The 27,682-nt window shown below is 36.4% G+C and overlaps 3 protein-coding genes across 6 annotated transcripts in view; 2 read left to right on the plus strand and 1 right to left on the minus strand.

Annotated features, from left to right (window-relative positions):
* Positions 1-10,074, plus strand: part of LOC110840905 (sodium-dependent nutrient amino acid transporter 1) — a 37,967-nt gene extending 27,893 nt beyond the window's left edge. Inside the window, exons 8-16 of the mRNA XM_087346609.1 lie at positions 382-474; positions 1,395-1,560; positions 2,780-2,883; positions 4,158-4,386; positions 5,050-5,175; positions 6,670-6,769; positions 7,446-7,543; positions 7,854-8,027; positions 8,392-10,074. Of these exons, the coding sequence (XP_087202735.1) occupies positions 382-474; positions 1,395-1,560; positions 2,780-2,883; positions 4,158-4,386; positions 5,050-5,175; positions 6,670-6,769; positions 7,446-7,543; positions 7,854-8,027; positions 8,392-8,727 (1,426 nt within the window). The 3' untranslated portion in view covers positions 8,728-10,074. The remainder of the gene's footprint in view (positions 1-381; positions 475-1,394; positions 1,561-2,779; positions 2,884-4,157; positions 4,387-5,049; positions 5,176-6,669; positions 6,770-7,445; positions 7,544-7,853; positions 8,028-8,391) is intronic.
* Positions 10,075-11,229: 1,155 nt separating this feature from the next.
* Positions 11,230-13,883, minus strand: beg (malonyl-CoA-acyl carrier protein transacylase beg). Of its 3 annotated transcripts, none has more exons than XM_087346618.1 (4): positions 13,749-13,883; positions 12,994-13,113; positions 12,362-12,579; positions 11,230-11,803 (listed from the first exon to the last, which is right to left on the minus strand). In XM_087346618.1, exons 2-4 carry the CDS (start codon positions 13,082-13,084, stop codon positions 11,408-11,410), a joined length of 705 nt encoding a protein of 234 aa, XP_087202744.1. In that variant the 5' UTR covers positions 13,085-13,113; positions 13,749-13,883; the 3' UTR covers positions 11,230-11,407. The 3 variants fall into 3 exon arrangements, with proteins under 3 accessions (XP_087202744.1, XP_087202745.1, XP_021941901.1); XM_087346619.1 differs by lacking the exon at positions 13,749-13,883 and adding an exon at positions 13,337-13,474; XM_022086209.2 differs by lacking the exon at positions 13,749-13,883 and having other exon boundaries at positions 12,994-13,672.
* A 216-nt stretch (positions 13,884-14,099) lies between these two features.
* On the plus strand, positions 14,100-27,328 carry Atac1 (Ada2a-containing complex component 1). 2 transcript variants are annotated; one of them, XM_022086206.2, is made up of 8 exons: positions 14,100-14,321; positions 14,502-14,618; positions 16,186-16,389; positions 17,957-18,059; positions 19,844-19,965; positions 20,746-20,919; positions 22,174-22,305; positions 25,621-27,328. In XM_022086206.2, the coding sequence occupies exons 1-8, from the start codon at positions 14,100-14,102 to the stop codon at positions 25,891-25,893; spliced, it is 1,347 nt and encodes a 448-aa protein (XP_021941898.1). In that variant the 3' UTR covers positions 25,894-27,328. The 2 variants fall into 2 exon arrangements, with proteins under 2 accessions (XP_021941898.1, XP_021941899.1); XM_022086207.2 differs by lacking the exon at positions 25,621-27,328 and adding an exon at positions 22,657-25,185.
* The last annotated feature ends 354 nt before the right edge of the window (positions 27,329-27,682 follow it).

Below are 27,682 nucleotides of genomic sequence, written 5' to 3' on the forward strand. Positions count from 1 at the left end.
ATTTAAACATATTTCTTATATTTGTATCTTATATGCGTCATGTTTGTGTTTGATTAAATATATTTATTTTGTACAGTCTATACACAAACGTTTGAAGTTTATTGGTGTTGTAAAAATTATATAATATTAAAACATTTTGTTGTGTAAAATATACGACATGTTTCGACGGTATTACCCGTCGAAACATGTCGTTTTAATAAAAGCGCTAAAAAATATAATGTAAAATCGTATTTACGATTAAGAGCGCTAATATAATATTTTACACAACAAAATGTTTTAATATTATATAATTTTTACAACACCAATAAACTTCAAACGTTTGTGTATAGACTGTACAAAGTAAATATATTTCTTATAATTGTCAGTACTGCTTGATTACAGACACACATTCCTGAAATCCCTGAATGAGGATGCCATGTGGTTTGGAGTTGGTGTAGCATTCCTGTTCCTACTCTGGTCACTTTTCATGTTGTGGTATGTGAAGTTAATTTCTTGAAGATCCATAGGTTCTGTAAGTTAAGAAATGTTATTCAGCTAATTAAATTTCCAGGTCCCTCTGGGGGCACATAACACAGGCATAACTACGGTAAATTTAGTCATATTTTGGTTGCATTTTGAGAAACTAGTTTGATTTCTGTCTCTTAAGTTCAAAATATTTTCTATCAGGATTTTCAGCTAGAATTGTACAGGCATACCTCGGAGTTATTGTGGGTTCGGTTCCAGACCACCGCAATAAAGCGAGGCACACGAATGTTTTGTTTTCCCAGTGCATATAAAAGTTGTGTTTACACTATATTGTAGTCTATTAAGTGTGCAATAGCATTATATCTAAAAAGACAATGCAAGAACATTGCTAGAATTACCAAAATGTGACACAGAGACATGAAGTAAGCACATGCTGTTGGAAAAATGGCGCCGATAGACTTACTCGATGCAGGGTTGCCACAAACCTTCAATTTGTAAAAAACGCAATATCTGCGAAGCACAATAAATCGAGGTGTGCCTGTACTATCAGTTATATAATTATGTTGTGCAGTAAGTCTGCCAATAACATTGTCTGTATGAGCAATTGAAGAATAAGTAATTAATTACCTTTTATGAAGCAAAGGCATAGAGAATTAGAATTTTACTGACAGATTTTTATTTAACCTGAGAAAAATGTGACTTCTGTTAGAACATGTAATAACTGAGTTATAGCATACTTAGCAAAAGGAGAAGACATGCCTCACCAACATTTGTAATTGAATGATGTAATTTTGAAAGCTGGATGAAAATGTTTTGATTCTAAATGTCTGAAACTGTAAGCAATACTTTGTTATAACCCTATATAGAAAAGTATTACTGACATTATAGTTACGTATTTATTTAATTCCTGTATGTGTTCATGTTTTCAGCACTTTCAAACGTGAACACTCGTACAGAGTATCAGTGTACGTCATCCTTGCTCCAGTAATTGCCTGTCTTGTTGCCCTCTTGGTGCAGTCAATACTAAGTGACACATCAGTTTATGGATTACAGAAACTCATGATATTCCAGTGGGACTATCTTCTAGATATTAAAGTGTGTATTAAATATGTATTGTAATTTTATTCAAATATTCTAAAACTAATTGCATTGAGCTTTGAATATGTTTTATACTTTTGTGTTGTCATGTCTGTGAACTCTTCATACAAATTTGATGATTGTGATTATGATCCATCTGTATAAACAATTTTCACGTTTCCTAGCTGCAGCAATCAATTATCTCAACTAAATGAGTTACCCTTATCTGCCATGTTGTTTTACATTCTGCAGAAACTATACTCACAACATTGCTTTTCTTTTAAGATCTGCTGCCATACAATATTTCAGGACATACAGTTTAAGAACTGTGACTAACATCTCAAAAGTTGAAATGATTACTATGCTGACATCAAAGATGTGGAAAGTAGATGTTCACAGATAGATTAGTCTCCAGTGGCATGTTTACATCAAAGTTCGTTGAAATCAGTCTTTTATTTGAGAAGTTACTTACACGAGCATATGCACGTGTACACCCAGACAGACACAAACATGATGATACCTTAGGAAAATCTTTCCTTAATAATATGAAAACAAAACTATACCATCCTCTTTCATAAGTATTCTGAAAGGGAGCTAAGACAGCTCAAAGGATTTTTAAATTTAATGTCTGACGGGCTAAAGATATAGTGAGTTGTAATAGTACAGCAAGGGTTTAAGTTAAAACTTCATTGTATGTGTGGTAGCACTGAAAAGAAATATGGATAATATAGTCTGAGAAATTGCAATAATACCTCCTGAAAAATTATATAAACAATATGATACAATTTATTATTGACAGGGTATGTATGTTATGCTGCATGACGGTATGAGCGAACTGAAAGATAGAAGAACGTGAGTAAGCAATGGAGTAAAAAAAGTTCTACATTGAATATCAACTGGACCTTTGTACTAGTTCTAAGTACATATTCATGAGGTCTGCAGGTTGGCTATCTTGACTGAAACATCTCAAGGATTTCCTTAGTACCTTTAGGCAAATGTCTGGTAGTATTTTCAGATAGTCCACAAACCTTTCCCCTCTACATTGTGTCCTAGTCATAGTTCACAGATCATCCTACCAGTTGAAAAAGGCATCATTAAATAAACACAGAATCAAGTAGGAAATAAATAATTTGTGTGTACTAAAGTTTTGTTTTTGCTATATCATGTTGGTTTATTAACAACTGTTTAGATGATATAACTTAAAATGACATCATAACATCTAGTACTTGCATTACAGGTGTGGTATTTTGCTACTGTCCAGATGTTCTTCTCAACACACCTGGGTTTTGGAAACATTGTGACATGTGCTGGGAGGCTTTATTCAAAGAACAATGCTTTGTGGTAAGTAAAGTAGTTTTATGAAAAAGATTTTTCATTCCAATGTTTCTTCTAATATATTAGGCAAATGAAAATAGACAGGTGGGAGGATAATTTAATCCTTATAACACTTCAAGAGCTGTTGGTGCTCAAATGCATCTTGACATCCACTTCTGATCACTGTTATAAAATTGTGTCTTTGATTATATGAGATTTCTGTGATATTCTAAATTATTTTCTACAATTCATATACATTGTTTTATTAACTAAATTACTGTAGAGGTTGTGGACTTTAGGTAGTTCAGTATTTTCCATCTAGATGGCAGGGCAGGCTGACGCACACGCGCACACACAATCATGTAACTGTGGTGAGGTGATGGAAGTCTCTGCCTCACAAGGAGACTGGTGAGATCTCATAGCAATATGTTATGTTGTAGAGTTCAGTTTCCCAGCACAACTATTTGCTATGGGTGAGAGAGAAATAATATTAGTAAGAGTGCCTTAGCTATTAGCAATCCACTGTTTATAAATCATGTGTTGCAAAGAAAGATGTTATGTTTTAGTAACAGTGATAAAAAGTAGATGTTTGTGTAAATAGTGTAAATGCAAGTAGTACTAAATGTAAATTTTCATTTGAAAATTATTCAGGGATTGAATTATTCTCACAGTTATTAATTATTTTGCTAAACATTGTGTACTTAACAAGAGACATACTGGGGCTACAGGTTAACTTGGCAAGTAGCTAGCCAGCCTGCAAAGTGTCAAGGACCAAGTATTTTTCACAAGAGGCAAATAACAAACTATTTTTCCCCAAATCATAATTGCAGATAAAAAATTCATAACTACTGTGTTTGCACACTTCTTGAAGGATATGTGTCTTGATATACCAAATTTGCTTTTAACATTTTGTTCTTTTGCAAGTTAGTGCATATAGATTTTGTCCTGTGGGGAACACAACATCAAGACATGATCTTTTTAGCAATATGAACTTTCAGTGTCCATTTGAAAAGATTCAGAAGAATTCTAATATATAACAGAAGTTACTGGGACAAACTTGTTGCAAGTGTATTCAGAATTTCATAATACTGTATGAACGGAGTTAGAAAATATGTTTTTGTATTTATTATCCTCCATTGTCCACAAAAACCTGAGATAAATCTTAGAGAAACAGGATAGGAGGTTCATCAAAATGGCTCAGGATCTTTTCTGATGGTAGGTTGAGGTATAAGTGGTGCTGAACCTGCTAGTAGTGAAGAATACTCACCTTTTTTATTGGCTTGCATTGTGATTGATTTCAGGACTGCAGTGTTCTATGTGGTGTCCAATCTTTTGATTGGAATCCTAACAGTGTGTATTGTTTATCAGTGGATTGGTCAGAGAAAGACGGACAATCTTAACATTGATATACCCGAAGAATTTATTTATACTCTGACTTATGATGTAGCAGTGAACTACATGGGAAGTCTCAAGCAGTTATGGTCAGCCCTCACATTTTTTGTTATTATCTGTGGAGGGTTCATTGCTATGGTGAGTATTCAGAGATTTCTTTGTTTAGTAATAGTACTTTTCAACTGCATAGTGTAAGTTTATCTGACTTTTATGCTGTGAAACTTGGTCTGTCATTATAAAGGAAATAAATGAAGGAAGTTTGAGAACAAAATGCTAAGGAGAATATTTGGCTCTAAGAGATAGGAAATAGCAGGAGGATGAAACAATTACAAAATAAGCTTCTTAATTTGTCTCATATTGAAGCATTCCCATTGTATTTTATAACTATTCAATATTAATACACTTTATCATCTTCACAACACTTTATTATGATTGTGCTGCATGTCTGATTATGACGCATGCACTCAAAGCACAGGCACATGGTATTGTTTTAATAAAGTGTTGTGTACTTGGTAAATAATATTAATGCTAAATTACTTGTTGGTAATACTCATCTGAAAGTTTTATAATGATTAAATCAAGAAGGATAAGTTGGGTAACTGAAAATGTTCCAAGAAGATTCTGTGTCATGAGGTTGTGAAATTTTAAATTCATAGTAATTGGCCATCCAAAAGGATTATTTTTGTAACAATTTAAATCTGAGCTGTATAGTCACCTTAGCACTGGGTGAAATAGTTTCTTACTACTACATTTTGTTTTATCTTCATTATGTACACAGTTTCATGCTGTTTTTTTTTCTAGGTAGCTGTACTATACACAGTACTGGTGGCTGTCACTCTGGAAATCAACAAAAGATGGAGCTGGTGGATTATGGCAGGGTGCATATGTACTATTGGCTTCCTAATTGGAATTATCTGCATTATACCAGTATGTGGAATCTGCAGTGTTTTATATCTTTATCTTAATATATGCAGGTCATTTTGGTTCAGTATAAACTAGGTTTGACACTAAACTTAATTAATTCTCTGAAAACTGCTCATTGCATAAAATAATTGGTTCATGATATACAATGTAGATGTCAATAAATTCAACATGTTTGTAACATTAATATTTAATATTTAACAAATGGAAAGGGGGAAAAAATAATTTGTGTCATTTCTGCACTCTTTATTAACTTGTGTAGTGACAGCTGTGTGTCTTCAATAAATTAATGTGAAGTTACTTAGAATTTCAAGTAGCATTTTTAAAACATTTACTGGTGCCCTGTATGAGGATACCTTTTGCAAACATATTATGATGTGAAAGAAACTTAACTGACTTACATAATGACAAGAATTTTCTGAAGACTCTTTAGTTCTGTTATGTTCAACATTTTTATTTATTATTGTTACATCCACATGCTCAAATTCTGTTTATCTGTATGAGAATACTAATTTAATGCCCTTACTCTTATTTCATGTTTACTCTGAGTGGTCTCAATTCAAGTACCACATTTATTTTGTCTCCTCAATTTAAAATTTGGATTCATTGTCACCCAGAGAAACAAGATCTGGGAAGAATTTATAATTTCTACTTTCTTTCAGATGTTCATTTTATATGGTGAGACAAGACACTAAACAGTTATGCTATTTATTGATATATCTACTAGTGTGAATACAACTATATTAAATTTTCCAGTTATAAACTCAGAGTTTCACAGTTATATTTATATTTGTAAGCATATACAAAACAAATGTTTCATTAATAGGCATACTCGTTATCTATCTCAGTCAAAAAATTATTAGTTATTATCATGAAAATTTCATGTTACGTGTATTCTATTTAGTTTTAAATTTAAAACTAAATAGAATACACATAGCAGCCATCTTGTTATACATGCAACATTTATCCTACTAGTAGTTTCATTTATTTAAGAAGCCACCAAAACACAAAATTCTATGTTAGTTTCTCTTCTGTCTCACATTTACATGGCCATCAAAATGGAATTATTGGTAGTAGGTTACTAAAAGGTATAAAGGTGAGGTATCCTTTAGTGGTATGGTGTTCATGCCAAGTTTCATTAAAATCTGTCAAGTTTGTTCAGAATTTATTAATGGGAACATACATGGATATGATGATGATATAAGAATATTTCTCCTTTGAAAGTGAGGGCTGCAGGAAAAATAAATGAAGTTATTACTTCATTTTAATAAATGTTTCAATAATTATTATGTTATGGATTTGGCCTTCAGTTTTGTTAGCATTTGCTTTTACCAGAAGGCCTAGCAGAACTAACTCTCAAATACTGCTTGTGTTAAATATCTCAGGTGATGGACTGTGTCCAACATGACCACTTTGTGCCCAATGAACTTGTTGTGACGGCTAAATACAAAATGATCTCATATTTCCAGGAATTATAAAATATTTTAATTTTTCTTGCAGCACAACATGGAGGTTGTCCATATCTTGGACCATTATGTCATTGGAAGAATGGTAATAGCATCTACTGCCCTGGAATTGGTGGCATTTGCATGGATATATGGTAAGTTATCATGCGAATGTCAACGGGTATCAGTTCTGTAGTTGAGTCACAGTCATCCAAAGTTTAACTTGGTGGTCTGCCTAATATTACATTTCATTACACTTATTTAACAATGCTTATACGGTTCATTATAAACCTGTATGAGGGCAATAGACAGAAATTCCACTCAGTACCAAGAACTGTATGCCTTTCATAGAATTATGTAAATCTGAAGATATGACACTTCCATTCATGAGCTTCATTTGGCACAAGTTCAAATCCTGCCCAGGTTGTTAATGACATGGAATATTTTTATGATCGTTTTCCTATCACATTGGAGGTTCAGCATTGTATTGAAGAACGTTAATACAATTAAAAAGTGAAATAACCAAGAAAATGAACTTCAAGTAGATTAAGCTCCCCATGAAGAAGGGAGGTTTCATGTAGTGACAGTTCATTGAACTGTACAGCTATGTTTTCTTATCTCATTGTATTTGTATTATATCACCTTTTTTTTCCTCTTATTCTTCTGTTTCTCCTTTTATTGTTCTTTATGATCTTTTTCTTCCCCATCTCCTCCTTTGTCCTTTTCAGCAACTTCTTCATTTTCTCCTATTTCTTCTTCAATGTCCTACCCTACATAATTATGCATGTGGGGTCTAAAAGGGATAATACAATACACACTAATCTGTTTCAGGAAGTAATACGCTGTATAATGACTTTGAATTTGTGCTTGGGCACAAACTGAACCCCATCTGGAAAGTGATTTGGTTAATTACACCGTTTCTCCTGATAGTGAGTATAAACACCCTCAGTCTGTGTTCTTCCCTTAATTTGAGAGACCAAGGTCAAATGCATTACCTTAAAAATAAACTAACTCTATAGTACAGAGTCTTCATTGAACAGTTATTCTGCCAGTCAGCAGATTCCCTAGTCCTAGGAACCTAAAGATTCATTATTGATATCACAGAAACCCACTATATTGATACACTTCTGTCTAGTTCACAGCTTCACAAGCTGTTTATTGAAGATTAATTTTAATACTATCTGCCCATAAACACTAGGCCTAGAAGTGTTAAATTTAATGTAATTTCCTTGTTTTCAGGTGGTTGAGATATGGTCCATGGTGTCACTACCTCTCACTGGGTTTCCAGGTAGAACCAGTGACCCTGTGTGGGTTTATGTCACAGGCTGGGTACTGTATATGTTGACGTGGGTTATAGTTATATCAGCAGCAATTCAACAAATCAGCTCCCAGGTGGACTACAATCTGTCACAGGTATGTTGTGTTCAATTCAGCATTTCATATCAACAATTAAGTATAAGTAAGGTTCAAGAAACACCCATCTGAGGGTGACTGTTGGAGATCTGTTTGGTTCAGACACCAAAAGTATAAACACACCACTTAGTTGCAACAAGATGCCATCATTCTTGTAGAGTACAGAAACCTGGTGATAAAATGGATTGGGGTGTGAATGTATCATTTTATATATCTGAGTTTTCTTCACTCTGTTGGTGGAGGACCTCTGAAATGTTGGTAAACTTCTACCAGATTACAAGGCACAGCAAGCCAGAAGACAGCCACTTTTGCTGTGTTATCCTGTTCAGTTAATATTATCATCAATCACTATTTCACATTACAGAAATTCCTGAGTACATTAAAACCATCTCGTAACTGGGGACCTGTTGACACAATTTACCGCCACTGGTGGGTGCAATGGCGAGTTACATGCACTAAAACTGGACAAAGAGACTTCACTTTCAAAAGAAGAGGAACCAAAGACTATACATCTTCAGTACAGAAATACCACACAGCTGAACCTGCAGGAATATACAGGATCACACCCTCATCTACTAATGGAACCTTGCAACACAACAGAGCCACTGACAGAGGACCATTCACAATTCACACCAATGGTCATCTCCCAGAACATGTATGTTGGAGAGGGACTTTGCAGCGAGGTGGTGATGGCACCTGAGAGACCAGATCTCTATTTCACACATACAGGGGTAGCCAAACAAGGGTTGTGAGCTGCATCCACAGGGGCAGACAAACAATGCTTATGAACCACAGTGGCAGGTTAGCCAAAAAAGGATTAACAGGTACATCCAGTTCCAGGGATGCACATCACTTCTCATGAAGGTACCTAAAACAAAATGTAATTTTGCCATAACTGTTATAGCTAAGACTTAGCCATAACAAGCAAATAAACTGAAAGAATTTTGAACATAAAATATATTCTGTGCACCGAGTACATTTCCACTGAGAAGGAAGAATGTTTGCCTACAAGATTTGTGGGAAGTTATGCAATCTGATGTGATAACATTGTTCTATACTTTCTATATACTGTTAAAAATTCTGTACTTATGAACAGAACAAGAGCAGACAGTGTACTAAAGTATGGAGGACATGTAATGTATTGAAATGTGTTATTTATGATTTTATATACATTTTTGGTCTATATGTTGATTTACTACTAATCCAAATCTTGTAGCAAGACAACTAAAATTTACATCTTCACATCATTCAATATATAACACTGATTTCAATCATGCATAGAATTCCTTTCAAATAAATTGAAATCCTTCACTCAACTATCTTTTTCATTTACCTTTTGGTTGCTATATCATATCACCATTCATATGAAATATAATATTTAAATCCTGAGTCAACTTATGTTTTGAATCACATTAACTTTCAAAAAACTGACATCAGTTATCAGAACCAATTACTGAATTAAACTACTGGTACTTCTATCCCAAGTGTTGGGGCAAAAATTAAGCCATTAATTTTTCACTGTTATGCTGACACAATACAAGCAACTTTCGGTTTTATGAACGTTCGATTTATGAACATTCGCTATAACGAACGTCACAATTCATTCAAAATTTCTTAAAGTCGCTAATAGATAGAGTTCCTTATAAAACTAAATGCCAAACATATAGTGAATATAATTGTAAGATTTAAATAAATAAACTTTTAAAAAATGCATTTATTACAATAATTATCAGAAATTATTCTGATAATTATACTGAACTGTTCTTGGTTAATAAACCTAATCTAGCCAGTAAAAAACCTTGGTTTACATGCCGTGCCGCGTAGAATGTTTTCTCGTGGGAAAGAAATCGGTAATGTAATAGGATCATCACTTGCTTTGCCTAGGTTATCTTAGATGGTCAAGTGTAGTACTGCATTTGGCGACTTAAAATACATTTTTAAAAATGTAAGTGATCATGGGTCCAAAGCGATATAGTAATGCTGGTGCTGATAGTGGTAGTAATAAAGCATAATGCATACATTATAATAAAACGTATTGTATAGACAATTCGATGTTTAGTATCAAAGTCCATCATTGGACAAAACCATAGCCTGTTCCATAAACCTCCCATCCTCAAAACATATTTCCTTAAGGTCCTTCTTAATATTATCTTCTCATTTCCATCCCAATGGTCACTTTCTAAGAGGCATTTCTTCTCTCCTCACACAGTGGCGTGACCAGCCCATCAGTCTCCTTGATTTCATTACCCTAACAACAGTTTAAATCATAGTCCCTTGTGAAGTAATATCCCAAACTGCCTGCTTCTTCATCCCTCCTGGTTGAAAACATTCCTTGATCAGTATTTTAACATATTAGAACAATTAAATACAATATTTAACATTTCTTCCTACATATTTTGGCCACACTTTTGTTGTCATAATCTGCCAGACCATGTGGAGTTCATACAGTAATTAGGGTGTTACAAGAAATAACTTTAATAATGAGAACATGTACAACACCGAATAGTTGTTTTAATGAGTGAGCTATTTTACCATAAAACTATAAAATGAAGTAATATTATTCATAACATGTACATAGCAGAAAGTGGTTTTAAATAATGACAGGTAAAACATTGTACAATTACTTTTTAATAATTTTAATATTTTATTGTAAAATTTTAAGTGGTGTATAAAGCGACATTATAAAATAGGATGAATCCCCTGGATATGATGTGGCTGATACTTGCAGGAAGCGATGGTAAATACTGTTGCACTTGATGGTGCTATTACACTGATATACTGGACGTAAATACAACTGTGATGCACATTAATAATATAAAGCTATTTTGATCGGTTTGGAAACAAACATTTGTAACTTTTGTTTTTTTCCTCAAAGAGATCACATTCAATCATCTTGCTTAGAGGTATACTGGGATGAGAGTATCTGTGCACTTTTATCTGCTGTATGGAATCATCAATTTTTCACAATATGAGAATGATTATTTTATAATCAGACATAGTAATTATTTCAAATTTGGTACTCAAAATGCCCAAAGCTTCTTAAATACTGTTTTCTAGTATTCAATTGAAATGCCAGAAAAGCATACGGTACTGTGACGTGGCGTCATAAGTGCTGAAGGCTCGCACTGGAGGGGAGGGGGGAGAACTTAAGTAGTAATATTTTCTGACTAGTCCCTTCAAGTCTTGAAATCATACAAGAACATTTGCTAGAATTATAATTTATTAGACAAAATGGACAGGTGTGAATTGTTTTACAATGTTGATCATTGTGATGAACATATGATTTTGTATGTGTAAATGTTTTGTTGTATACTTTGTAATATATTAACTAATTATTGTACAAAATACGTAATTTTCAGTCAAACTACAAAATATAATTCCTAAGCTTCAATACTAAAACAACAATTCCATGCCTTTGCATTCACCATCTTCAGCAGCATCTTCAATGAATCGCCCGGACCACACTCAAATGTTCTTGGGAAATATTCACCAACCTTACGCTCATACAGAATGTGCAGTGTCTGTTCCCATCTGACAGGTTTATAAATTTGTTTTGGAAGTTGTATTTTTATATGATGTGCATTTTTGTAACTTTTTCCTTCTACATTTGAAAATACTGGAACAATGGGATCAACAATGTCCACTTTCCTGAGGGCCTTTTTGAAGGGTTCAACAGCAGGTTGCATGAGTGATGTGTGAAATGCTCCAGATACAGGAAGTTTCTTCAGCCGCTTCAACTTATATTGCTCAGCATTGCTTTTGATGAATGTTAGTGCCTGCAGAGAAATAAATGCTGTTAGAACATTTGAATTTTATAAGTTGGTGCGTGTATAAATATACTTGCAGGTAAGAGGTGAATATACGACATAGTTTCTCGTAGTTTTGTACCTACTTCATATGTCTAATAAGAATTAGGGTGTATCACCAATAACAATTCCTCTATGAACAATGGAAGAATAACCTAAGCAATTAATGGCTTTAAATATGTCATTTACAAATCAATAAGTAATCCACCAGCTACTTCAATTAATTATATATTATGAGATATGCAAAAGAAAAGGCCCCAGTTTTGATTATCTTATGAATATGCACTTACAAAACTAGTCTTGGCCCTTTCTGTGCTGGTTCTTACTTAAAGGAATCTTAGGTTTGTATATTTCCATGGCAATGTATAATTTTTACTGTTGAAAAGTCATAACAAGTTGATAGCCTTGAATGTTTGGAGACTGCTCAATATTTTTTCATTGCTTTCAAGACCATATATACTCAGACTACAAAGGCCAATGTTTTAAGTAAAGAATTTATATCCCACAAAATATCTTTCAGTACTGTACCTCTAAATGCCCTGCAATAACTTTACAATGAGGATACAGATGGTTGGCCACAGCACACACTGGATCTTCAATTCCCCTCTGCAAGCACCACTCTTTGGCCTGGAGGCAAGCATAATTCAGCTTCGAGTCTGGGCCATAGAACACAGTCATCATACCGCTCGGCACAATCTCTGATGCTAACTGCATTGCTTCAGCACGTACTTTAACCAATCTTATGGCTTCAGAAAGAAATAGAGTAACTTTAGCATAATATGCATGAAATATCTGGGTAACAAAAACATGATTTTTAATACTACCTGTACTGTTATACAGAGATACTGCATCTCAGTAATTGACATTTTATTTAAAGTTTTCCCTTACAGAAAAATGCTATTGTACATAACAGAATTTGTTCTTACTGAATAACTCCCTAATCTGTTAATACAATTAATTCTGTTTAGTTATTTAAACAAAACAGCACATGCAGGAAGTATATGGAAGTACCTACTATGCAAGAAGAAAACTTCTTATTTCATACAGTATTCTTTTCATACTGGAAATCTTTCTATGCCAAAAACACATATTTGGTACATTCATGTGCAGGTGACATAAGATGCAACCCTTAACTACAGAGAAAATACAAAGGGGCAAACCTTCTTCAAAAGATAATGCTCCAGCAAAAACTAATGCAGTGATTTCACCAATGCTGAATCCTGCAGTACCTATGCAAGATTCAATCGCCATTGGTCGTTCTTCTCTCAGCCTTTCAACTGCTGCAAGTGAACAAACCATCACTGCTGGCTGGCAATGAATTGTCTTATCAAGCTCCTCTTTTGGCCCATTGAAACATATGTCTTTCAAGTTATAACCAAGTAAGTCATTGGCTGCATCAAACAAATCACGAGCTATTGGAAACTTCATCAGATCTTTTCCCATACCAACATATTGTGTGCCTTGTCCAGGAAATAAAACAAGAGAAGTTTCTCGAGGATCTACCTTGGGTTTTGCGAAATGTCTGGACTGATCTCTTTTCAACAATACTCCTTCAGGATATGGAGATGTTGACCAAACATGTTCTGGATCATCTGGTAGAGGATCATTACAGAGTGAAGCTTCCTCAAGCAGTTGTTTTATGTCAGTTTCTCTCTCAGACACTTCTGATTTACTTATACTTTGTGAATCGGTTTCATTAACATAACTCTCACTTTTGGTAGCGAACACTCTATCGCTTAGAGTAACTGAATGCTTATTATTACGCGTATAAATGTATGATAAAAAATTCCCTTGTTTCAACTTAAACAAAAAATTCAATACCTTTCTTTTGGCAAACATGGCAAACAAAATGTTTATGTCTAAATGCTCTACACACGTGTAAACCTAACCAAACTCTTTTGGCAGGTAAACTTACTGAAATACAAAGGCACTGACACCAACAAACAGCAAGAACAAATTGTATTCAGAAACTGATAATCCTTGTCTATAAATCATATCCTTTTGTAATGTATGTGAATCAGCATGTATTTGGCCAAATGTGTTGAACTGTAAATGTAAGTTATGTGAACACAAGCCACTGTACTGTTTTCGCATCATGTCTGCCATGACAATCTTGGAAACAAGGAGGAACTGCTTTGTAATGGCGTGATGTTGACTTGTATGAATATCTCTGAATGGACTATAATTTACATAAGTGTTGTGTGTTTTATTTTACGTTATCTTTTATACCAAGATTATTGTTATTTGTTGAGAGTAATTACAGGCCATGGAAAGCTTGTCTTCTAGTCCAAATATGAGTGCAGAAGCGACAGGCGAAATTTTTCCGAATACATCACCTCAGAACGCAAGATATCTGGAAGAAAATTCAGATAACACTACTGAATTTTATTTTGAATCAGACCATTTAGCCCTCAAAGGAAACGGAGATTATCTGAATCTCCTTAAGACCATAGCCGTTTTAGAATCACAAAGAACAAAAGCTATTCAGGTAAGTCAGCCATAACCTTGTTTTAAATATAGATACTAGCAGCTTAACACGATTTATCACCATATTGGGAACATATACAAACATTTAATTGTTATTCAGAATCGTTTCAAAAGCCTTTTTTGAGTGATATGAACTGTGATTGATGTGTGCCTGCTCATTAAGACTGCTTTAATTTTACAGGACTATGACAAGCTGTTGGCCATACAAGAAGCAGCAATGCAAGATCCAATGAAATTTGTTGAAAAACTTCAAAGAGGAGAAGACTTGGGAATCCCAGTACCACAAGTTATTGAAGAAGTAAGTTTGAATGAATGTAGGAGGTAAGACAAACAAATTGCTTTTTAATGACCTTTTGCTGTCATCTTTCTTTGAATGTGGGCGAGTGTAATGACAACAGATGTTTAAAATGGTTGTGATGAAAAGTTAGAGTTTTGGTAGATATGAATCAGTCCTGAACAGCCATTAATCATATTGGAAATTTATGGGTGCCTTCATCAAGGATTATGCCTAGTGGCCTTTCCAGTTGACATTAAAATTTCTGGTCAGTCTGAGTTTCTATTGGTCTTACAACATTCCTTATTCTGTATGGCTCATAATTCAGAATACTCTAGGTACAATTATCTTCCATTACCATTCATTCATTTCCAGTAAATGACAGAGGATAGGTCACGTCTAATGAAAGTTTCATATGTTAAGGTGATAATATTTTACCAGTGACAGACTAGACTAAAATGGAATTTATTTACATTCCATGGATCCTTCATAGGCCTAAGCCAAGGATGTAGAATGTCATAGCACATATGCAATACTTGTTTCTAGGATAAATACATAGTCATAACAGCTATTTACAGATTTTTGGAACTACAGTATTAAAGTAAAGTAAAGTAAAGTTTGTCCCACTATACGCCATGTAGGCGTTTGGGGTGAGAGGAGGTATAGCGCCTCTCTTCCTTGACCTCGGCACTAGATGGGGGTGAGTGGTCAGCATCACGCCCCGGCCGGCTTTACCCCCGGGAAAGGACCCCGGTACCCATTGTAGAGGAGGCTGGGTGGGCCCCAGAGCCGGTCTGGACGCAGAGGCTAGAGGAAAAATCCTGCCCCCATCGGGGATCGAACCCCGGTCGTCCAGCCCGTAGCTAGTCACTATACTGACTGAGCTATGAGAAACCTGTTATTACAGTTTTATGAAATCAAAATAGATTTTGAGTTTTCATCAATTGAATGAACTTATAGCCATATATTTGAAGTACCATTAAATATTTTTTGGTTCTGAAATGTGATTCAATTCAGTATGTGCCCCATTAACCCTTTGCGGTCCAATGTTGGACTGAGTCCGAAATTTAAAAATCTGAGTTCCATTCCGATGTCGGACTGAGTCCAACACATATTTTACGAATTTTTTACATGATCTGGAGTCAAACTGAAGCTGGCAAACAGTGTCAGCATATCATTCAAGCCTTCTTCTTTGCACTAGTTCTATCCTAGTTTTCCTGGTAAGACTTATTATATAATTTTTTTCCAGTCCCTTGTTATTTTATTGTTTCTCAGTCCAGATATTTCCCTTCATGCTTTGTTCTCTGACACTCTGAATCTATGTTTTTTCCTTCTCAGTAAGAGATAAAGTTGTACACCCATTTAAAACATCAGATAAAAGAATACAGTTACCATCTTCTTCTTCTTCCCAAGATATTTCCACTGGATATGGGCCATTTAACACCCATCTCTGTCTTTCCACATCTCCTTCAACTTATAATTTATTACTGTCACTACCATGTGCTTAGATTTTGCCATAGTTTCAACTTTTCATTGTCAGTTTAAATTCATATTCTCCATTGTGATGGTATGTCATGTTTTGGCATTTCAGCTCCCAGTCATTGACTGGTCCTCATACAATGTGACAGTACCTACAGATTCACTGAAGCCTCTTACCAGGAAAGATTCAAACAGGCATGCAGGTACTTCATTGGACTCTGTCATGAACACTGAACATGATTCATGTGACTTGAAATCCAAAATTTTAGTTCGAGGCCGACCATTTGATGACAGCAAGCCTGAAACATTCAACCAGGTTTGTACCACATGTAGACTTAAATAAAACATATAGTACATTAATAAAGTCTTCTCGGGCTATCAGACGGTGATTAATCGCCACCGTGAAAGCTTCACATCATATACAGTAGGGCCCCGCTTTACGGCGCTCCGCTTTACGGCGATTCGCTAATACGGCGCTCAACAGCTGAGTCAGAGAAGTGCGTCCGGCGCCATTTTCTTGTCGCTGATTCAATCTGTTTACAGCTTTTGTACGCTCCACGTCTCCGTATTTCTGGCAATTTTTCAAAGTTATTACAAACTGTATATTTATGTAATATTTTTGTGTTTCTACAGTGTAATTACAATGGCGTCAAAGGGTAGTAGCGATAAAAAGAGGAGTCGTAAGCCTCTTACTTTAAATACCAAGTTAGATATAATTAAACTTCGTGAACAAGGCATGTCTATGGCCGAGATAGGACGTAAGCTAAGCTTAGCTCGCAAAACTGTTAGTGCCATCGTGAACGCTAAGGAGAAAGTGTTAAAGGAATTAAAAGTGCCACACGAATGAACTCTAAAGTCATAAGAAAAAGAGATAGCCTTATTGCCGACATGGAAAAACTTTTAGTTGTGTGGATTGAAGATCAAACCAGCCACAATGTGTGTACTACTGATATTCATTTTATTTCATATCGTTTTCTTAGGCCTAGCGCTATTGTGCACTTACTATATGATAGTGTAACATCTTATTAGGCTTTGATATGCATTTGCAAGTGAAATAAGGCAAAGATCCGCTTTTCGGCGATTTTCGCTTTATGGCGGGGGTCTGGTCCCTAACCCGCCGTATAAGCGGTGCCCTACTGTATAGTACATTACTATCACAAGCCAAGATAACTCACTCAGTGACTGGCTGTGGACTGGATGACTAGAGATAGTTCTCAACATTGCCAGGGATTTTTTCTTCTGCCATCATGTTCAGACTGGTTCTAGGGCCCATCCATCCTTTTGTTGAATGAATACAGGGGGCTGTTTGCTCAGAGAGGGTTAAGTCACTGGAGTATGAAGGTGACTTCACCTGTGTTCCATGGAGGTTTGTTTTCATACCAGATACTGTATGGGACTCAACTTTCCAATTCTGTTAAGGATGTCAGCTAGGTATATTTCCTCACCTTCTGTGGCTGTGTATCGTAGTTCTGAAAAAGCAAGTCTTCATAATTTGGTGTTTAGACAAAGGTAACTTTACCTTATCTTAACTCCAGTTACTTAAAGCCCATATAACCTGTAGAACCAAACATACACAAATGTTTTTCTTTTATTATTATATGATTATGTTTCAGCTGTAGAAATTGTATAATGTCGTGTAAAACAGAAGGATTTTACTGATAGCAAGGCAGAGTCTCGTAATCTAAGATTAAACAACGTGTGTGTGTGTGTGAAGAGTGACAGTGCATCAAACATAAAACTAATGAATTCTGTGATTAACCTTAAGGTTCCATAAAAACAGGGAATTTCTTGACCAGCTTATATAAATATCATGTGCCAAGGGAGACTCTGTGCAAAGAATGGTATGATGCTATATTTGATGTTTGCTCCGTTTCCTTCCAAAGCTGTGGACAGCAGAGGAACAGCGACGATTAGAAGAACTGCTGGTTGAATATCCACCTGAAGAGGTAGAGTCCAGACGATGGCAGAAGATTGCAGCAGCCCTGGGTAACTTTGAAATCTAATATTGAAATTCTGATGCTGCTTAATTCACAACTTTTGACTTCATTTAAATAATTTATGAGGATTTTGCTCTCCACTACTATATTCAGATGAGCTATGAGACTCACTGGACCTTCTGTACCAAAAGATCTTTCAACTCAGACTGCAGTAAAACTGGTCACCCACCTGCAACTGGTGTCAATGTTAAGATTGCCTGAAGATGTGCTGGAGGTTTTTTTTCTACCCCATACAGAAAAAGCTGTATGGAAGGGTGAAGTGTTGTAATGCAGAATTCGCTAATCAGCAAAAGATAAAATGATTTTTGACAAACAAATTGCCACATGTATTTTAAAACTAAAATGCAGATTGCTTGATTGACTGTGTGTCGTGGAGGAGCAAATATGTAATCAACAGTTCTTTCAATATCATGATTTTGACCTTTCTATTGGAGACATTGATGTTTTGTTTGTGGGTAGTACTTGAAAGTTTTTTGTGAATCATTTGAACCATTTTTTTTTCTTGGCACCATCCATTCCATTCTTTACGTTTACATTTTATTCAGCAGTTTTGCTATTGTTGTACACTTCATTTACTATCTTCAGAATTGTCAATCAATGATAATTTATCATCATTTGAGTCACTTTTCCCATATATGAATCACAGCCAGATTTTGTTTCAACTTTACATCTTCCTATCCACCTTTAAACTTTCTAACCCACTCAAGGACCAACCCTGGGGTAGCATTTTGTAAGTGATAGAATTTTTCATTAGTTTAACAAGAAATGTAATGTTTATTCTCTGTTCTAGAAATTTATGAGCCAGTGTGGCCATTTTGTAACATATACAGTTAGTTACTGGGTTTCACTATGGATGCATTCCTTACACCCTAGGAAGCAGGGTGTAGGACAAGTTAGAAAGAAACTCACAAATTCAGCACAGTTCCAGAAGTTCCACAAGAAAAAAATACGCTATTGAACTTATTCAAATACACAGTCACATTATTAACTTTCGCCTATTTTTACATTATACTGAGAGACATCTACAATTTCATTCCACTTAAATATGTGTTTGTTATGTCTGGTGATGACTGCATAAGTCTCATTTTCATTTCCATGGTACAGTTCATATGGAATTTGCGATGGACAAAATGGCCCTGGGGCAAGTTTCTCCCTTGTTTTCCCCTAACAGTTATAACTCCTTAATTACCCTCATCGCCAGGGACTAGTATAATAGGCCCATTTTAGGCAACATTGCCGAGGGACTCATCTGCTTCTACCCCTGTCACTTAGGCATTTTTGTGATAAAGTACTGCTTCCTTGAATCTGTTATTTGCAACTGCAAATTATGTTATATTATGAAATAAGCTTATATATTTAAACCTGATGCTGTCTTGTGTTTGATCATGTGTTGTCTCATCAGCAGTTTTCTACTGGGCATGAAAATCAGTGTTTATATTACTGCTGTTATTATCACCACCACCACTGCCATCATCAGTTGACATTTTCACCAGTGTTTTAATGTTATGATAAAAGCTCCTCTGTCCTCCTCTTATGTATGTCCACTTTTTTGTACTCACTTCTGTGTATCTTCTGTCAATCCCTCCACCTTGTCTTTGGTCTTCTCATTGTTAATTTATCTGACATCTTGGAGGCTTTAAAGAGAATTCTGTAGTTATCAATGTTAGACTACCACATGTCTGTACTGTGCCATTAGAATTGCCAACTTAATCATAGATCTCAAAAAATGATTACACTTTATAAACTCCTGAGATTAACATTTAATTCATACAGGGAATCGCACGACCAAGCAAGTTTGCAGCCGAGTGCAGAAATATTTTATCAAGCTTCATAAAGCAGGATTACCTGTCCCAGGAAGATCTCCAAAATTGCAGTCTTTAGATATATTTCGAAAGGTAAAGCTTAGTTTATTCACTTGTAAACATGTTATGAGACATTTGTAACATATCATTGTATTATCTGTGTGTGCCTTTATTCCCAGACCCCTGAAGAGTTTTGTTCACAGTTGTGTTTTGAGGGCTATGTGTATGCTATAAAGTTAGAATGTTAAAGAAGATTTTATGCTTTTCTTGCATGAAACATTTTTAATGAATCTTCAATAACTCTAGCAATTTTTGCAGGTAATGTGGATCAGCTTATAGACCAAGAAGAATTTATGGAATTTTTGTTAGAAATATTAATTAATGTTACATTAGAGTTTGGTTATTTATCATACCTTTGGAATTTAGCAAATGAAAGAAATGAAAATATATTGAATGGATCAGTATATCAGCTATTTACATATTTGACAGAAATGGTGATGGTTCATTTAGGAGGGAAGTACTTTATAACATTCGAATTTTGATGAAAAGACCTTTTGGAAAACAGTAATTATTTATTTGGCCTCTGATAAGGTGAAAACATTATGCTGTATGTTTTATTTGTGTGATGTGTTATTCTCCTATTTCTCAGGCATTTCCCCACCAACACTCTGTGTGATTTCATTGTCTCTCTCATATTCATGAATTCATTCAAAAAAATATTTTCATGTCTTTTACACATTTACTTTCGTAAACTTGTTTTATTTCTAATGAAAAATATATAAAATAGATCTTCATTTGTGTATGAGATTTAACCCTCAGTCAGATTCTATTCACAATGTATGCTGCAGCATTTTAATTCTTCTTTCATTACAGGGATACCATCCTCATCGGCATCAGAAGAACAATCATTATTTGTTGAAGCAAACAACATTTTTCCCATCTCAAGATGTTCCAGTGTACATGTCTGACTATGATGATGAAACAGTTGGATCCTGCACCAATATTTCCACAGGAGAATATGGCACAAAAATGGAAGATAGATTATCGGTAAGTATGACCAATTCATGTACTACCATTTTTGTTACGAAGATAGGCTTATGGTATCATCATACACTTGTCTCTTTCCTCCTTTGTAAGTTCTGAGCCAGTTGATGGATTGCCAAAAGTTAAAATGAACATCATGCCACTAGATGTCACTCCACCTCTGTACTTAATAATTTAATATCATTAATAATATAAACATGATGGCCAAGCAGGAGTGACACTAGTATCGCCTACTGCCCTACTGTTAAGGACCCGAGAATTTGTGTAGCCTAGGTCTTGTTACTACACAGGTTTTGTTGAGGTAATGTTTCTGTTACCGCCACGGTGGTCTAGCGGTTAGAACGCTGGCCTTGTAATCCTGGGGTCCCGGGTTCGATTCCCAGCAGTGCCCGAATTTATAACTTGTGTTGGGCAAGGCCGTGGTCTAGGCAACACGGAGTTTTCTTCCGAGGGCTTCCCCGCTTCCCCGGTTTCTCCGTGGCATCCCAACAATTACTCCATTCACACACAGAAGAAGGCAATGGCAAACCACTTCTGGATCATCTGCCAAGAACGTATATGAACAGGTCCCAGTCCGAGAAAAGGATGGAAGGATCCTGTTCATATGGACCTGTCGTCAAACAGAACACTAAATAATATAAATAAATAATCTTTGTCTGCAAGATGGGGTTATGTTCTTGGGTTAGACTGTTGGATAAACAGGATGGTTGGTATTCCTAGCAGAAAATAATATACCGAGATAAGTTACTGTAAAATGCATGTTCATTGTGTATTGTTTGAATTTTAGCCATTTTTATGCATGATTTTCTATATTCTGGCCGGCATAAAATTGTAAAAGTCTAAGGAAAAATGTTAAACATTTGTTTGTGTCCATTTGTTATAAAACACTCTTATTTTTTTAATGGTTTGTTACTAAAATATATTTTTATCACCCGGTAAAGTAAAAAAAAATCTTCCATCATAATGGAAACTGATGGGGTTTTTAAACTTGTAAGCAAGAAGAAAGCACTAAATGAAGTTCCAACATAAGAAAATTCAACAGGAATAATTATTAGCTTTTAGACCATACATTCAGATAACCTTGAAAGTCCAGTTGCGCACTGATACAACAGGAGGAGTGGGGGAAGGAAAAAAACTTTTGCATGAAACATTGGTATTCTGTTGATTGGCAAAGATGGATGCTGCTGGAATCACGATACTTATTGGAACTGGTATGCAGTGTGTTAAATAATTTAATTGATTCAATATCTGTGCCAGGATGATGATATAAATGCAGCACAGAAGCATGAAAATTCAGCCGAGTACCAACAGCTTTGTCTTCTGCGGAGGGTGAAGAGAGACAAGGAGATGGAAAAGGGCAGGTTTCCTGTTGAACATTTAGGCTACAAGGTAAGAAAACAGACTTTTTTTATAGACTTTATTATAAGAGTAATTTCACTTTAAACTTTGAATAAAGAGCTGTAGAAGCCTGCTACGAGCTGAATGTCCGTGGTCTGATTCCCTGCAGTGGCAGGATATTTTTCTTCATCAGTACATTGAGACAGGCTGTGGGTTATATACAGCTTTCTGTCATTAAAGGGACTGGAGCTTGAAACTGATCACACATTGGTTAGGTTAAGAATACACGTCTCCTATGTACATATATTTGTAGCATGGCTTAGTCATAAGGGAAACTTTACCTTTATCTGTACCTTAACATCAATTTTAGTACAGAAAATATTCTTTTTCTCTTTTAAATAGGATAGAATGCCTTGGGAATTCTATGCATCACTCATTTCAATATAATACTGATACACAGGGTGTCCCATGAGGAAAGGTTAATATTCTGGGAGGTCATAGTATCGGTCAGTCTAAGCAAAAAAGTGTATATGTACATGTGTCCTATTCCGAATGGTTTCCGAGATAGAGCTATTTCACTGTACAGTAGTTTGGATTTGGCACCCAATATTGTCGTTCCCTATTGGATGTTATTGCCCACATAAACGAACATCAAGTTGCACTCAGATGAGCAACACGCCATGTCCTCACGCGAGTTGCAAAGTGCATTGGAATTTTCGAAAATGTATTATACTAGGTAAACTGTATCAACTTTGTCACTTGAACAATAAATACCGGTAATAGAAACAGTACGTAATATCTCTTTTTTATTGACAATTTTGCAACTAGTGCCACAAACAAACTATTAACTAACTAGATGGCTTACCGAACCCAAAGGTTCATCACCGAATTAACCAAAGCCCTCCACCGGACCCTGTCCTTGGCCAACAAAATCCAGTCTCCTTCAAATCCTATCTCCCATAGATCCTGCCTGACATTATCCTCCCATGCACATCTAGGTCTCCCCAGCGGTCTCTTTCCCTCAGGCTTCCCAACCAATACTTGGTGCACACTTCTTGTCCCATCCATGTGTGCTACATGCCCCGCCCATCTCATTCTTCTCGACTTAATCACCCTGACAATACTGGGGGAGGAGTACAGATTTTTAAGCTCATCATTATGCAGTTTTCTCCATGCCCCATCATCTTCTCTCCTAGACCCAAATATCCTCCTCAACACTCTATTCTCAAACACCCCATAGAAAAATGTGAAATTGTCCACTGGGATCGCGCCTTCCCCCTCCCATCGCACCTCCTGCAGTGCCACTAAATCTAACTTACAATTCTCTAATTCCCTACTCACTGATTTCAGTGCCCCAGCCTTATAGAGACTCCTAATGTTCCACGTTCCAAATCTAACAACAAACTTAACAAAATTATAACTATAAAAAAGACAATAGTATTTGTTGCTTATTTTATATTACTAGAGCAAAGCGCTCCTTTCGGAGTAGAAGATAATGATTTGGCAAGCTTTATCATAATGTAAGATTTATATTAAGGAAAATAAGAGGAAAAGTAAACTTAAACAAGAGAATAATGATAATGATGGTGGGAAAAATAAAGTTTATTTGTGGGTACCTGGAAATAATTTTTTGTTGCATAAATACAGAGTGTCTGGATGAAAGGTATCAAAAATAAAAAAATTATATCTCGGAAACTAATTGTTAAACATGTATCCAGTTTATGTCATCGGAAAGGAAAACTCTAAAAGTTTTTTTCATGCCCGGCTTACACGCATGCGCCAGCTGGTGACCTTCAGCGAGCTCAGTAACGATGTCGACACCACAGGAACAGGTTCAATGCATGTTGTGGCTAGCAGAGTTGCAATCTCGTACGGCTGTCCAGCGTCGTTTTAGAACGCAGTATGGACGTCAACCTCCTACATGGAAAAGCATTCGGTTCTGGGACAACAAACTGAGGACTACAGGTAGTCTATTGCGTGTAAAATCTCCTGGAAAGACACGGACCTCTGAAGAAAATGTCAGTCGCATTAGAGAGGCATTCCAGCAAAGTCCGCCCAAATCAATTCGTGCTGCTAGCTTGCAGTTACAAATTCCACGTTCAACAGTGCACGATGTGCTACACAAAAGGCTGCGCCTAAGAGCGTACAAGATTCAAATGATTCATGCACTAAACCGACTGACCTAGTAGCATGCACAAATTTCGCTGTGGACATGCTATAAAGTATTGACGCATCACCTGATTTCCTCCGCCAAGTGTGCTTCTCGGACGAGGCGACGTTCCATGTCAATGGAGCTGTAAACAGGTACAACTGCAGGATTTGGGGCAGTCAGAATCCACAAGTCACATTTGAGTTGGAGAGAGGCAGCCCCAAAGTGAACGTGTGGGCTGGCTTAACGCACGACAAGTTAATTGGACCGTTTTTCTTTTCGGAAAAGACTGTGACCAGACGTTCGTACTTGGACATGCTGGAGCTGTATGCGCTGCCCCAATTACCACCTCAAACTATCCACCAACAAGATGGGGCGCCGCCACATTTCTGCCACCATGTTAGGATTCACCTGGACAGAGAGATGGCTGGGAGATGGATCGGCAGAGGTGGACCAATCTCTTGGCCTCCTAGGTCACCAGATTTAACCCCATTGGATTTTTTCTTGTGGGGTTATGTGAAGAACATTGTCTACCAGGTTAAGATCAACGACCTTCAACACCTGAAAGCCCGCATAAGGGACGCTGTAGCTATGGTAACGCCAAACATGCTTCAAGCAACGTGGAACGAGGTTGACTATTGTCTGGATATTTGTCGTGCCACCAGGGGAGCCCACATTGAAATTTACTGAGAAAGTTATATACTCAGAATTTATTTTTTATAGTTTTCCTTTGTAATGGTGTAACCCATAAATGTGTATAATAAATGCTTTCTGAGATATAATTATTTTATTTTGGATACCTTTCATTTGTACAACTTGTATATGCATGTAGTAATGGAATCAATGCTGATTTTGGACCAAAATACTTCAAGTCCTTCTTCCTACATAATCATACTCCCCTCTAGGTTGGAATTTCCTACATGTTAAGTGCCAGTTATATAAACAGTGAGATTCGAGTTTCTCATTGTGATGAAGATGTTGATGATATTCTTCTGGTCTCTGACACCTTGTGGATTCATAGATAGAAACATATAATCTCCAGCTTCAGGGCTAAAGTGGAAGAACTTCATCTCTGAAGATGGAGACTGCGCGCTTCTCTGAAACGTTGGTATCAACCTCTGAGTCCATGTGGCATCACAACCCAGATGAAAAAACACACCATATGTACTATTTCTGGTGGATGGCTATTTATATTTTTCATTGTCTGTGTTTTGCAGTGTGACCTGTGCAAACAGGAGCCTCTGCTTGGGACCAGATGGCATTGTGTTGACTGCCCACCCAACATGTCTGTCGACTTCTGCACGGATTGTGTTGTGACACAAATAGAATCCAGCAGTCCTCACCCTGTAATGCACCACTTCGTGGATTTAAGGAAAAATGAGGAGCAGAGAAGAGGCTTGTGGGATCAGGATTACATGCCCCACAGTTTCTCTTTGACTGGAAAGCCAAACAGTTACAACTATCTGGACCCAAACTTCATGCCTGAGTAATGCATAGTATTTTTATATTAGCCAAGAATTTTAATTGTATGCATCCTTTTATTAATCTGATGTACTTGCATAGGAACAGTTAAGATTTCAGGTTCTCATGATGACAAGTATGAAAATGGCTCTCTTCTGGGATGTTGAGTCATGTAGTCTGGTATAAATTGATTGATGTTTCAGAAGTAAATTCTGCCTCCAACCCAAAAGACAGCCATCTTATTCTTAACAGTTATCTGTACCTGTGGCAATGAATATGAATGGGCTGGGTTCCTAACTGACTCTTGCAACAAGACCGTTTCTTGATCTTTTCTGCATCTCCATTCTCTTCAATCATCTGCTAACAGTTCCGCACCTCCTACATAGCAGGATCTTGTCATTGTCTTCTCAGCTTCCCTAGGTTAGCTGGTACTGTTTGCTTTCTGAGGTGGTATACCAGAATCGTTGGCTCTCTGCTGAGAAAAATTAACTTGCAGATGGAGGGTTCCTTTGTGTGGCTTTGCCACTTTCTCTTTTATTTTCCTTGTTTCAGTTTTGCTCCCTGGGAATTGAGGAATAGTTGTCTTCTCAGCTTCCCTGGATTCACTGATGTCATTTCCGCCAGAACTGTTGGCATTCTGCTGAGAAAAGTCAACTTTCAGTTATAAACTCTGTGCCCTTATATGGTTTTGTCATTTCTCTTATTTTTCATATTCCATTTATTTTCTGTGACAAGTAGAGAACAAGTGTCACCACCCCACCCACAGAGCCCCCCATATGGGCAGAAAACATTAATGTGAAGGAATTGTTAGGACACTACCATATCCACTCCAGTGTCATGCAGCCCTTTGCAGGATATCTGGCATCTTGGCTTCAGTGGATCAGAGCCTGTTTTCACTGTCAAAAGACATTAGCCGCCTCCACAGCAAAGGGTTGGATTTTGGAGGAGTGTCTGTACCTGACTCTATCCATGCAACAAACAAGATTTCTCAGGGATCGTAGCAATTTTTTTTCAGAGTAACTCTGGTGTTTAACATTGTTAGTGAAAGAAATACTTTTCCTGCCTTTTCTTTGTTATTGGATATTATTTGTTGTTTTTTTGTAAGAAGTCATAGTCAAGTTACCATGGTTATCATGTAAGAACAAAAGAAGGAATTTGTTAAATTTAACTCAGGAATGGAATGGTTAAAGCTCTGTAAGTATTTATAATTGTCAAAGATTTGATGTGTGTACCACTAATATGTAAACTCACCCATACAGAAATTAACATGGCAGGTCAGCACTCTTTCAGACTCTAACATTCTTTGATGTTGCGGGGATTTAAACTTTATTCAAACTTCGTCCCATAATGTGAATTCATAATTGTCAGTGAATTAATGAGAAAAACATACTGCACGTAGATCATCTTATTTGACAGAATTGTTGGTATAAAGTTATGCCTTGAAACACGCTGAAAGGATAATCATGTGATGTTCTTTCTTTTAAATGAGGGGGGAAAGGTATTGTAACGTGGGTTGGTATTGCGACCTGGATTGTCAACCCTGATTTATTCACGTCAAATTAAATCAGTTACAGTGGTCTGCACATACAGTCAACTCTCTACAACAACAACAACATACTTCGTGTCTCTGTTCTCTGCACACACACACACACACACACACACTCTGTCCTCCGAGTGTATCTGGTCCCTCGAGTTCGGCACTCTTCACACTCTTCGCTTACACATCGGCCCGTAGCACCCCACTGGACACACGCTGGCTCCTCGGCCGCCACGGTCCATTTACCCGGTGCCTGCTCACGCAGCCGACCTGTCCTTACT

This window comes from Zootermopsis nevadensis, unplaced genomic scaffold (genome assembly GCF_977971745.1).
Source record: "Zootermopsis nevadensis isolate Lab colony 2312 unplaced genomic scaffold, Znev_1.0 Znev_ptg000010l, whole genome shotgun sequence".
In the NCBI taxonomy this organism is placed as follows: Eukaryota; Metazoa; Arthropoda; class Insecta; order Blattodea; family Termopsidae; genus Zootermopsis; species Zootermopsis nevadensis.